Below are 13130 nucleotides of genomic sequence, written 5' to 3'. Positions count from 1 at the left end.
TATATAATAACATTATTATATGTATTATATATGTAATAATATATTATTTATATATTATATTATAAGATAATATTATAATATTAATATATATTGTAATACAATAACAATAAAAAATTATATATTATATAATAATATGTAATATATTATAATAGTTTAATAACATTATAATAATATGATAATAATGTATTACTATTAAATATTATAATAATATATAGTGATAAATTAATTTTATTATTTTATATTATATAATTATATATATATAATAATATACAATAATATATTATATAATAATTAATGATAATAAATACTCCAAAATGGCTGAGAGAGTGGCACCTTTGCTTTTCTGACGGACGCGAACTTGGGTTGCATTACGTGGAAACTTGCAGTTTTTTAAATATCCGACGCAACCCAGATGTTTGCTTTTCCAGCTGGTTTTGATAGACTTTGTTTTTGGAGGGAAGCTAAAAGAGAGCGAAGGGAAGGAAGTGAAAAAGGATTGTATTTAGATTTAGGAAACATATTTTGTTTCCTGGTCCCTGGAAAGGAATACTTGTGCTCTTCTTTCGAATGAGTCGGTTTCCTGTGTTTGCTTTCCTCCAATTGCGAAACCACGTGGTTCATTGTCCCGACTCCAAACTTACCTAGCATTTCTAATATGGCAAGGATTCTCTGTATTCCTGCATGGCAGGAGGGATTTTTCAGGGCTATCCAGACGTTATAAACTCCCTTTTCTTTTTGAAGAGAATTTGCGCGGCGAAGCGGACGCCAAGATGTCGGATTCAAAGTACTTCACCACCACCAAGAAAGGTAAAAAGCCTTGTTTCTGCGAAGGGTTCAGCGTTCCTTTCCTCTCTAGGCATTTGTAGGTCCTCCAGTGCAACTCTATGGTAGGCGTCGGCCGGGGCAGACCATAGAATTGCCCTGGAGGACCTACAAATGCCTCTCTAGGCCAGAGGTTGACCATAGACTCATGTGGGAAGGCCTACAGACGCCTAGAGAAGTGTCCTGTCTGTAGGTTCTCCATTGCAACTCTATGGTCATAGAGTCGCCCTGGAGGACCTAGAGAGGCATTTTCTATAGTACTATATAGGTCTTCCAGCTCAACTCTGTGGTCAACCTCCAATAGAGTAACACTGGAAGATGCCTAGAGAAGTGTCCTTTAGGAATCTCTAAGTCCTCCAGTGCAACTCTATGGTCAACCTCCAGCAGAGTAACACTGGAAGACCCAGAAATGCCTAGAGAAGTGTCCTCTCTAGGATTCTAAGTCCTCCAGTGCAACTCTATGGTCACGACACCGAAAGACCTAGGAATGCCTAGAGAGGTGTCCTCTCTAGGACTCTCTAGGTCCTCCAGCACAACTTTATGGTCACATCTTCCCATAGAACAGGGGTTCCCAACCTGGGGGTTGCAACCCCTTCTTGGGGGTCGCCAGGTTGGGATTCCCCCCTGCCTCCCCCTCCTCCCTTTTTCCCTGTTGGTACCAGGGCTAGAGCCGGTAACTGCAAGGAGAAAGGGCCGGGTTCGCCTCCTCCCCGCCAGTGACCTCGAAGGCGTCCGCGAGGAGGAGGCGAGAGGGCCGAGGTCGCCTCCTCCCTTCGCCTCCTCCTCGCGGGTGCCCTCGAAGGCGCCTGCAAGGAGGAGTCGAGAGGGCTGGGGTCGCCTCCTCCTCGCTGGTGCCCTCGAAGGCGCCCGCGAGGAGGTGGTGAGAGGGCCGGGGTCGCCTCCTCCCCTTGCCTCCTTCTGCGCGGGTGCCCTCGAAGGCGCCCGTGAGGAGGAGGCGAGAGGGCCGGGACTACAAGCCCCAGCACCCTTTGTGACCCGAAGTCCCGCCCCTTCTTCCCCGGTGGCCTCCCTGATTGGTTGGGAGGCTGGGAAGGGGCGGGACATTCGGCCGCAAAGCCCGCTGGGGCTTGTAGGCAGTCGAAAGTTCCGCCCCTTCCTCGCCTCCTAACCAATGAGGGGGGGTCGCGGGCGGGAATTTCGCCCGGAATGGGGGTTGCGGCCCAACAAAGGTTGGGAACCGCTGCCATAGAATAACACTGGAAGACCCAGAAATGCCTAGAGAAGTGTCCTCTCTAGGAATCTCCAGATCCTCCAGCACAACTATATGGTCAGTCTCCAGCATAATCTGTCCCTGGAGATTCCTAGAGAGGACATTTTAATCAAACCCGTGAATAATCAGATCCGCAGAAGTCAACGCCGTGTCTCTTATTTCCCAGGGGAGATTTTTGAACTCAAGGCCGAGCTGAACAGCGACAAGAAGGAGAAGAAGAAGGAGGCTGTGAAGAAGGTGATTGCCTCCATGACGGTCGGGAAAGATGTCAGGTAAGTGTGCTCCTGCCATTTTGACTCAGTGAGTTTTTGTCAAATTTGAGTAATGCGTTTGGAGGCTGGGAGGCTATTTTGACTGGGTGAGTTTTTGCATTTCCAAAATGTATTGGGGGCCGCATCTGTCACGTCCGAATGTCCATTCCCCCGTAATGCCGTCTGCCCCTCACCTTCCAGCGCTCTCTTCCCGGACGTCGTGAACTGCATGCAGACAGACAACCTGGAGCTGAAGAAGCTGGTGTACCTCTACCTGATGAACTATGCCAAGAGCCAGCCGGACATGGCCATCATGGCGGTCAACACCTTCGTCAAGGTTAGTAGCCCCTTCCGACTCTAGGGTCCTATGTATTCCTGCATGGCAGAAGGAGGGTTGGACTATGTTTTGCGTCACCAGACGTGGCTGGACAACTGACCGCTTTCTCCTCCGTTGTCCCCGCCAGGACTGCGAAGACCCCAACCCGCTGATCCGGGCCCTGGCTGTGCGCACGATGGGCTGCATCCGGGTGGACAAGATCACGGAGTACCTGTGCGAGCCGCTGCGCAAGTGCTTGAAGGACGAAGACCCGTACGTGCGCAAGACGGCGGCCGTCTGTGTGGCCAAGCTCCACGACATCAATGCCCAGCTGGTGGAGGACCAGGGCTTCCTGGACACCCTGAAGGACCTCATCTCCGACTCCAACCCCATGGTAATGCTCCTCCTCTGGGCCGTAGGCCTGGACTCGAACTCGAGGCCCTTCCGCGGCTTGGACTTGCTGGTCAAGTCCAAGTTGCCCAAGTGGCTTAAGTCCGAGTTAATGGACCCAGGTCTATGACATCCTGATCTGGGGTTATGGTTACAGAACCCATGTGAACGTGGAAACACTGTACATCCCATGTTCCACACGCCTTGTTGTTTCTCCCTTCAATCCAAATGTCCAGGGTTGTCCTGCCTAAGCAACGTATTTGACTGCTGGGATGTATATTCAATATATAAGTATTATATTAATTATATTAAAGTATATTTATTAAAATATTAATTTATTACATTAATTATATTATTATAGTAATTATATTTATATAATAATATGTATTATATTATTTATTATATTAATTATATTTTATTATTTTAATTATATTAAAATTTAATTATTATATTAATTATGTTATATTAATTATAGTATATTAATTATGTTATATTAATTATATTATTTATATTGTATAATGATACTATAATTATATTAATTATATTATTATATTAATTATATATTATTTTAATTATAATAATTATTATTTTAATAATTATTATATTATTAATTCATTTTATTTATTATAAGGGGTGGTCATCCAGGTGTTTTGGATGTCAGACTATTGCCCTAGATGGCCAAGGCTTTAGGGAGTCCATAACAACAACAACAACAACAACAAAACAACAACAGCAACATAATTATTATATATATAATACAATGATTAATATAATATAATTAATATACTTAATAAATAATATAATAATATAATAATTATATTCATAATTAAAACAATATAATGTAATTAATAAATGATATAATTAATATAATTATATTATTATTATAATTTAATAAAATAATATAAAAATATAATATAAAAATACTATTACTATATACTATATAAAAATACTGTTTAAAGACCTCCAAGGAAGGAGACTCTATCACCCTCCGATGGAGTGCATTCCACTGTCGAACAGCCCTTACTGTCAGGAAGTTCCTCCTAATAATAATAATAATAGTAGTAGTAGTAGAGAAGCGCCCAACGCTGGAGCAGCTCCGTTTCGCTTTCCGCGTTTTTTAAAAATGGCGTGTAATGGGAGGTGCATCCTGGGCTGACAACGCAGCATGTCTTTTTAATTGTGATTCATGCTGCTGCTGCTGATCATGGATTCCTCCGCGCAGGTGGTGGCGAACGCGGTGGCGGCGCTGTCGGAGATTGCGGAGTCCCACCCCAGCAGCAACCTGCTGGACTTGAACCCTCAGTCGATCAACAAGCTGCTGACCGCTTTGAACGAATGTACGGAGTGGGGCCAGATCTTCATCCTGGACTGCCTGGCCAACTACATGCCCAAGGATGACCGCGAGGCACAGAGGTGGGAGCACGACATTAGGTTCCTAGAGAGGCCGCTTCTCTAGGCATTTGTAGGGGCTCCAGCCCAACTCTATTGTTAGGCACCAATTGATATAGAGTACCTTAGAGGTTCCTAGAGAGGCCCCTTTAGGCATTTGTAGGTCCTCCAGCATGACTCTGTGGTTAAGTTCCAATTGATATAGAGGACCTTAGAGGTTCCTAGAGAGGCCTCTTCTTTAGGCATTTGTAAGTCCTCCAGCCCGACTCTATGGTTAAGCATCAATTGATATAGAGGACTTGAGAGGTTCCTAGAGAGGCCCCTTCTTTAGGCATTTGTAGGTCCTCCAGCCCAACTCTATGGTTATGCTCCAATTGATATAGAGGACCTTAGAGGTTCCTAGAGAGGCCCCTTCTTTAGGCATTTGTAGGTCCTCCAGACTGACTCTATGCTTAAGCTCCAACTTGGTTTAACTATAGAGGACCTAGAGGGAAAACTTCTCTAGGCATTTGTCGGTCCTCCAGACTGACTGTATGGTTAAGTTGCAATTTACGTTGACTATAGAGGACCTTGAGGTTCCTAGAGAGACCGCTTCTCTAGGCATTTTAAAGTCCTCCAGCGGTCGAATGGCCTTTGAGAGGGATCCCTTCAAACTCTATGGTTCTCTATTCCTGCATGGCAACTCTAGGGTTGTTTGTGTTCCTGCATGGCAACTCTATGGTTCTTTCTATTCCTGCATGGCAACTCTAAGGTTCTTTGTGTTCCTGAATGGCAACTCTAGGATCCTGTGTCTTCCTGCATGTCAGAACGAGGATTCTCCCTTTTCCCTTTCAGCATCTGCGAGCGGGTGACGCCACGCCTGTCGCACGCCAACTCGGCAGTGGTGCTTTCGGCGGTGAAAGTGCTGATGAAGTTCATGGAGCTGCTTTCGAAGGACCTGGACTATTACGGGACTCTGCTGAAGAAGCTGGCCCCTCCGCTGGTCACTCTGCTCTCGGCTGAGCCGGAGCTCCAGTATGTTGCCCTGCGCAACATCAACCTCATCGTCCAGAAAAGGTGGGCTCCTTTCATGTGTGTGTGTGTGTGTGTGTGTGATATATATATATATATATATATATATATATATATATATACACATACATACATACATACAGTATATAAAATAATACATAAAAACATACATATATACAAAAAAAAAGAAAAAACATTTAGGCAAATAAACAATAATTACAGAAAAATCTGTAAATAAACACAGGAGAAAGAGAAAAATACATGTTATAGAACTATGAAGTGCACACATACTATATATAATATTGATATATATATATATATATGTGTGTGTGTGTGTATATATATATATATATATATTAATATATGTATACATTAAACATATACTATTAATTTATATAATTATTTATTATATCAATATAAATGATTTATAATATATATTTTAATTTATATTATATATAATGTATATATTATTAATACATAATTATGTTATATATATATATAGTATATATCAACATATATAGATTATTATATATATTGATATGAAATTATATCATGGTATAATGTATAATATAAAATATATTGATAGTATATAAATATATAATAATAATAATATATAAAATAATATATATAATAAGATATATATCTTTAATGGCCCTCTCCATTTGGATTTTGTAAAATGTGTTCTGTTGGGATTTTAATGCATTTCCTCATTTTAAAGGTGAGAGGGACTGAGTATAAATATATTATATTCTTATTTATTGCAATTTTATTCTGCTGTAATGTAATATAAATGTAAATAAATTATTATTATTATTATCTTATATACAGTTGTATATAAATATACAGCTTTTGTTTCTGCTCCTATTTAGAATTGTTTTGATTCCTCTGCAAAAAAGCGAAATATAAATAAATTATATTAAATTATATTATTATTATTATTATTATTATTATTTTCTGGTGTATTTAACCCCTTTTTTTGCATCTTTCCTCGCTCCAGACCCGAAATCCTGAAACACGAGATGAAGGTCTTTTTCGTGAAATACAATGACCCAATTTACGTCAAGCTGGAGAAGCTGGACATCATGATCCGCTTGGCATCACAGGCGAACATCGCACAGGTATGCGTTTTCCGATAAAGCCCCGAAATTCAACGTACATTTTCGCATCCTGGAGCTGTCCAGATGCGTGAAACTGCCAACCGCTTTGTATTTTGACAATAGGTCCTTGCTGAGTTGAAGGAATACGCCACAGAGGTGGACGTGGACTTCGTGCGCAAAGCTGTCCGGGCCATTGGCCGATGCGCTATCAAGGTTGAGGTCAGTCCGAAGTGACCCTAAAGGTCATAAAGTCCAGCCAACGTCTGTCATATATCCCCAAAGCTCTTGGCTCGACTGGAACCCCTCCCCCTCCCTCCCAAATTTTTTTGTCTCGTCCTTCCTGCGCAGCAATCGGCGGAGCGCTGCGTCAGCACACTGCTCGACCTCATCCAGACCAAGGTCAACTATGTCGTCCAGGAAGCCATCGTCGTCATCAAGGACATCTTCCGCAAGTACCCCAACAAGTACGGGAAAATGCGGTTTCTGCGGGAGAGGCGCGGGTTCTCTCTAGGAATCTCTAGGTCCCCCAGGGCAACTCTGTGGCCAACGTCTGACAGACACTGACCATAGAGTTGCGCTGGAGGAGCCAAAAAGGCCTAGCAGAGTGTCCTCTCTAGGAATCTCTAGGTCTTTCAGTGCAACCTTTAGTTAAAGTTGACCATAGAGTTGCCCTGGAGGAGCTACAAAGGTCTAGCAGAGCATCCTCTCTAGGAATCACTAGGTCTTTCAGTGTGACTTTTAGTTAAAGCTGACCATAGAGTTGCTCTGGAGGAGCTACAAAGGCCTAGTAGAGTGTCCTCTCTAGGAAACTCTAGGTCCCTCAGTGCCATTCTGGTGCCTCTTGTCTCTCTGCCCATTTTTCGCAGGTACGAAAGCGTGATTGCCACCTTGTGTGAGAACCTGGACTCCCTGGACGAACCCGAGGCCAGAGCCGCCATGATCTGGATTGTCGGTGAATACGCTGAACGAATCGACAATGCGGATGAACTCCTGGAGAGCTTCCTGGAGGGCTTCCACGACGAAAGCACCCAGGTCAGATGCGCAGGATGGATGGGTGGCTTTAGCCCCTTCTTGTCGTTGGGACGCCATCTGTTATTATCATTGTTATTATTTATTGCGCCAATGCAGGTACAGCTCCAGTTGTTGACGGCCATCGTGAAGCTCTTCCTGAAGAAACCCACCGAGACCCAAGAGCTGGTGCAACAGGTCCTTAGTTTGGCAACGCAGGTATGGAAGACCTTAATTTATTATCATTATTATTATTGTTATTTTATTAAAACATAAAAATAAACAACCACTACTAACATTATATTACCAATTTTGCAACGCATGACTTAACATACTGCAACAACGGACACTTCTCTAGGCGTCTGTAGCTCCTCCAGAAAGTTGACCATAGAGTTGCGCTGGGGGATCTAGATATTCCTAGAAGGAACACTTCCCTAGGTGTTAATACAGTAGGTCTTGCTGCACAACTCTATGATCAGCATCTGCCAGAGGTTGGCCATAGAGTTGCGCTGGAAGACCTAGAGATTGCTAGAGAGAACACTTCTCTAGGCGTTTTAGTTTCTCCAGCACAACTTTATAATAATTGTTATTAATATTTATAATTATATATAATTAAAATGTTATAAATATATATTTATATTATGTTAATATATTGTAATAACTATAAATAATATAAACCTACTAGAAAAATTATAATTGTATTTGATTTATTATATATATTTTACAAATAATTATAAATATAATTATATATAATTATATATAAATATTTGTCAATATTTATTTATTTATTTATAAATGTATTATTAAATCTCCTACCTCCTGTAATAAATTTATTTATTTATTCTTTATAAATTTATTATTATTAATTCTCCTATCCTTCCCTCTAATAAATTTATTTACTAATGAATTTATTATTATTATTATTATTATTATTATTATTATTATTATTATTCAGTCTATCCCCTCTAATAAAATTATTTATTTTTTATCATTTATCATTTATTAATTATTTATATTCATTATTATTAATTTGCCTTTTCTTCCCTCTAATAACATTTATTTATTCTTTATAAATTTATTATTAATTCTATCCTTCCCTCTAATAAATTTATTTATTTATAAATTTATTATTATTATTATTAATTCTGCTATCACCTCTAATAATTTTTATCATTTATTATTCTTTATTAATTATTTATAAATTTAGTTTTATTAATTCACCTATTCTTCCCTTTAATAAATTTATTTATTTATTTATAAATGTATCATAATTAATCCGCCTATCCTTCCCTCTAATAAAATTTATTAATTTATTTATTATTTATAATCTATTATTGTTGTTGTTAATTCTCCTTCCCTCTAATAAAATGTATTATTTCTTTATTTCTTATTTATAAATTTATTGTTATTATTATTGTTGTTATTATTTCTTCCCTTTATTTATATATATTTTTATTTGTAAATTATTATTTTTAATTATTAATTATTTATTTATACATTTATTATTAATAATATTCTCCTATCCTTCCCTCTAATAAAGTTATTTATTTATTTATCATGTATTATTGTTTATCAATTATTTACAAATTTATTATTTTTATTCTATCCTTCCATCGAATTTATTTATTTATTATAAACTTATCATTATTTATTAATTCTTGTATACTTCCGTCTTTGCGCTCCAGGATTCGGACAACCCCGACCTGCGTGACCGTGGCTACATCTACTGGCGACTTCTGTCGACGGACCCGGTGGCGGCGAAGGAGGTGGTGCTGGCGGAGAAGCCGCTCATTTCGGAGGAGACGGACCTGATCGAGCCGACGCTGCTGGATGAGCTCATCTGCTACATCGGGACCCTGGCCTCTGTCTACCACAAGCCCCCCAGCGCCTTCGTCGAGGGCAGCAGGGGCGTCTTACACAAGAGTCTCCCTCCGCGCACAGGATCGTGAGTACGCCGGCGTCCCAGGCCGTGCCATTGTGCAAAACGGTTGCAGCGACGGGACGAGATTCGATTCCATTTTACCTTCTTTCTTTTTCTCCGTTCGGACCCAGGAGCGAAAGTGCGGAGAGTCCGGATCTGGCCCCGACGGGAGCTGCTCCGTCCGAGCAGCCGGCGGTCATCCCCACCCAAGGTGACCTCTTGGGCGACCTGCTGAACCTTGACCTCGGACCCCCGGTGGGCGGCCCACCCGTCGCCACTTCCTCCGTCCAGATGGGCGCCGTGGACCTCCTTGGCGGGGGCCTGGACAGCCTGGTAAGTCATGACCATCGTGTATCTTGTGTGTTGTCTTGCAATGCGGACCCACACTCTTTTCCCCATTGGCAGAGCGACCTCCAAGCGCAACTCTACGATCAGCGTCGGCCAGAGGTTGGCCATAGAATTGCGCTGGAGGACCTACAGATATGTAGAGACTTGTCCTCTCTAGGAATATCTAGGTCTTCCAACGCATCTCTATGATCAGCATCTGCCAGTGTTGTACCATATTAGGCCTACAAATACATAGAGAATTGTCCTCTCTAGGAATCTCTAGGTACTCCAGACCAGCTCTGTGGTCAGCGTCTGCTGGAGGTTTATCATAGAGGACCTACAAATACATAGAGACTTGTCCTCTCTAGAAATCTCTAGGTCCTCCAGCGCAGCTCTATGGTGAGCATCTGCTGGAGGTTTACCATAGAGGACCTACAAATACATAGAGACTTGTCCTCTCTAGGAATTGCTAGGTCCTCCAGCGCAGCTGGAGGTTTACCATAGAGGACCTACAAATTCATAGAGGCTTGTCCGCTCTAGGAATCTCTAGGTCCTCCAGCACAGCTGGACCACAGAATTGCGCCACTTGGAACGGACATAGAGTTATTCCTTTTGGGCTACCGTCTCTGCCCTTGTGGCTAGCGTCTGTCTGCCTGCGAATAACCTCTTTCTTTCATCCCTCCTTTTCCATCTTTCTCCCTTTTTCTTTTTAACCTCCTCCTTTCCTGTCTGTCTCTCTCTTCCTTTCTCTCTCCTTCTTCGCATGCGGCTGGCTCTCCTCTCGCTTCTGCTTCAAGATGGCGGACGAATCTGAAGGGGTATGGTTGCGCCCTCTTTCTAGCTTTACGACGTCAACCTTTGCCCTTTGAACCGCCCCCAAATTCACCGGAGGTTAGGGGCGCGAAAGCCCACTGTTTTTGTTTATCTCTAGGAACCTGTCGGCCCTCCTGCGCAATTCTGCATGGAAACTGACCATAGAGTCGTGCTGGAGGGACCCACAAATGCCTAGAGGAGTGTTCTCTCTAGGAACCTCTAGGTCCTCCAGCAGAGTTCTATGGCAGTTTGCCGTTATGCGCGGTCTAATTTATAAATGGCTGTTCTGGGGACGTATCCCCCCTTGACCCGGGGGGCTGACCTGTATCCTCTCGTCCCCGCATGATGGGGGGGCCGAGCTCTCCGCCGCACCCAGCGCCATCATGCCCTCCAACCTGGCGCGCGCCCACTCTGGCGGCGTGTTTGGGTGACCTCTTTGACTTTGCCGGCAGTGTGGGAGGCTTGTCTGGGTCCTACGTCGCCCCCAAAACGGTGAGAGCAGGAAATTGGGGGGCGGGCCAGAGATCGGGACCTAACCCTACCCCTAACCCTAATACTCTGATAGTCTGGCTCCCGCGGGGTGAAAGGCCAGGGCCTGGAGATTTCGGGGACCTTCAGCCGCCCAGGCGGGCACACCTTTCCATGGACCTGCTTCTCTCAACAAGGCCCTGCAGGTCAGTCCGACTTCGCCATCCAGTTCAACCGGAACAGGTGAACATTGGCCCGCCTCACTGCTTTCCATCTTGGCGGAAAGGGGTCTCTCTAGGCATCGGAGGCCCTCCGGCGCAGTTACGGTCATAGAGTGTCCAGAGTCACACTGGAGAGGACCTCCAGGTGACTAGAGAGGTGTCATCTCTAGGCCTTGTCTACTGCAGTCAGCAGTTGACCATAGAGTCACAATGGAGGACCTCCAGAAGCCTAAGGGATCTGTCATCTCTAGGCCTTTTTCTACTACAGTTATAGGGTTGACCATAGAGTCCACATGGAGGACCTCCACGATGCCTGAGAGACATCCTCTAGGTTCTCATTCCTATTTGGGGGGATTGGTTGTGACAAGATGGCCTATCATGATGACTCCATTCTTCCTGAAGAGCTAGTTTGATGAGCTGCAATCCTCTGAGAAGTTGGCTGAAGAGGCTGACCACCTGGAGCCCTTCCAGTGGTCAACATCTGCTGGACATTGGCCATTAGTTGTCCTGGAGGACCTCTCTAGGCATCTCTGGGTCCTCCTGGCCAGCATCTACTGGACAGTGACCATAGAGTTGCGCTGGAGGACCTTCCATGCCTAGAGGGTCCTCCAACGTAATGTCGAAGTCCGGACGTGGCGTGACCGTCCCTTCGCTGGCTACTCTCTCCTCAGTTTTGGCTTGGCCCGGCCGCGCCCTGCAAATCCACGCCCTCGCGCCAAACACAGCAAGCGTGGAGATCTCTCTTCCGCTAAACACCGTCGGCGTCAGTCATGAAGATGGACCCCTGAATAATCTCCAGGTGAGAAATGTCCTCAGGCGTTGTGTTTCTCTGGCGCTTTGCGCCGACAACTGTTTGTTGCTGTGGACTCTGTTCACTTTGACTCCCTTTTTGTTTTTCCCAGGTGGCGGGAAGAACAAACATCGACCGTGTTTTATTCAGCACGCTTTACCCTCTCCCCACTACTCTTCGTGGAAGACGGGAATGGGTGAGTCGGCAAGGGGTTTATGGCACGGAAATGACGAAGGAAACAGGACATAAGCGTTGTAGTCCTCCAACACAATTCTATGGTCAAATGTCTGGCAGAACTGACCATGAGTTGATCTGGAGAACCTAAGAGAAAACACAACACGGCGGACGCGGAGGGTGCGCCGTAATGGCTGCCGGTGCCACTTTTTGGATGGGGGTTGTTTCGCGTTGTCTTGGGGAGGGGGGTTCCGTCGCTTGTGTTTGACGGCGTCCCCTCGTGTCCTTCTTTCAGAGCGGCAGATGGCTATGGCCACGGGAAGGACATCCCAACGAGACGAAGCCCAGTGCCGATCAAGGACTGCCGCGCTCGCGCAGGGCAGCCAGGGGAGCCACCAGCTGGGGAGGGCACGGGGGGGGTGCAAAAAAGGCGTGAAGCACAGGACAAGCTAGAAGGCGGATAGTGAGCTGAGCACGCTGAGAGATGTAGATGAAGTAAATGAGGGAAGAGTAGGAAGAGAGTAATGAGGAGTTAGAGGAAAGAGAGTTGATGTATAGAAATAGATTGGAGGAAAGTGAAATTAAAAAAAAAAACAAAGGTATTAGGTAATAGTTGAAGGGAGGCGAGAGGTATGGATGGATAGAGGAGCGAGGGAATAGGAGGGGAGGTTAGAGGATGGAGCGGATAGGTTATGATGAGAGGAAAGATGAGGTAGGATGTGGTATGAGATGATAGTTAAGATATGATTATACTACATTAAGTTGAAGTTATGTTATGGATTATGCCAGTGATGGTTATGTATATTAAGGACTTATTTTATAGTATCTTAGGGGGTGGCTAGAGATCAAGGGATGTCATAGTGTATATACAGGATCATTTATATGATATCCTGTAAGGGAA

At 43.7% G+C, this 13130-nt stretch overlaps 1 protein-coding gene across 1 annotated transcript; it reads left to right on the top strand.

The window, feature by feature from the left end:
- Positions 1-666: 666 nt before the first annotated feature.
- Positions 667-12693, top strand: LOC121916604 (AP-1 complex subunit beta-1-like). Its single transcript, XM_042441895.1, has 18 exons — positions 667-807; positions 2220-2325; positions 2506-2641; positions 2769-3014; positions 4233-4423; positions 5234-5455; positions 6408-6528; positions 6631-6726; positions 6856-6971; positions 7374-7539; positions 7636-7734; positions 9201-9460; positions 9568-9769; positions 10561-10581; positions 10922-11068; positions 11142-11287; positions 12168-12251; positions 12525-12693. Exons 1-18 carry the CDS (start codon positions 771-773, stop codon positions 12691-12693), a joined length of 2565 nt encoding a protein of 854 aa, XP_042297829.1. The 5' UTR covers positions 667-770.
- Positions 12694-13130: the final 437 nt, after the last annotated feature.

The sequence above is a fragment of the Sceloporus undulatus genome, chromosome 10, assembly GCF_019175285.1.
Source record: "Sceloporus undulatus isolate JIND9_A2432 ecotype Alabama chromosome 10, SceUnd_v1.1, whole genome shotgun sequence".
Classification (NCBI taxonomy): domain Eukaryota; kingdom Metazoa; phylum Chordata; class Lepidosauria; order Squamata; family Phrynosomatidae; genus Sceloporus; species Sceloporus undulatus.
This window is presented reverse-complemented; position numbering and strand designations above follow the sequence as displayed.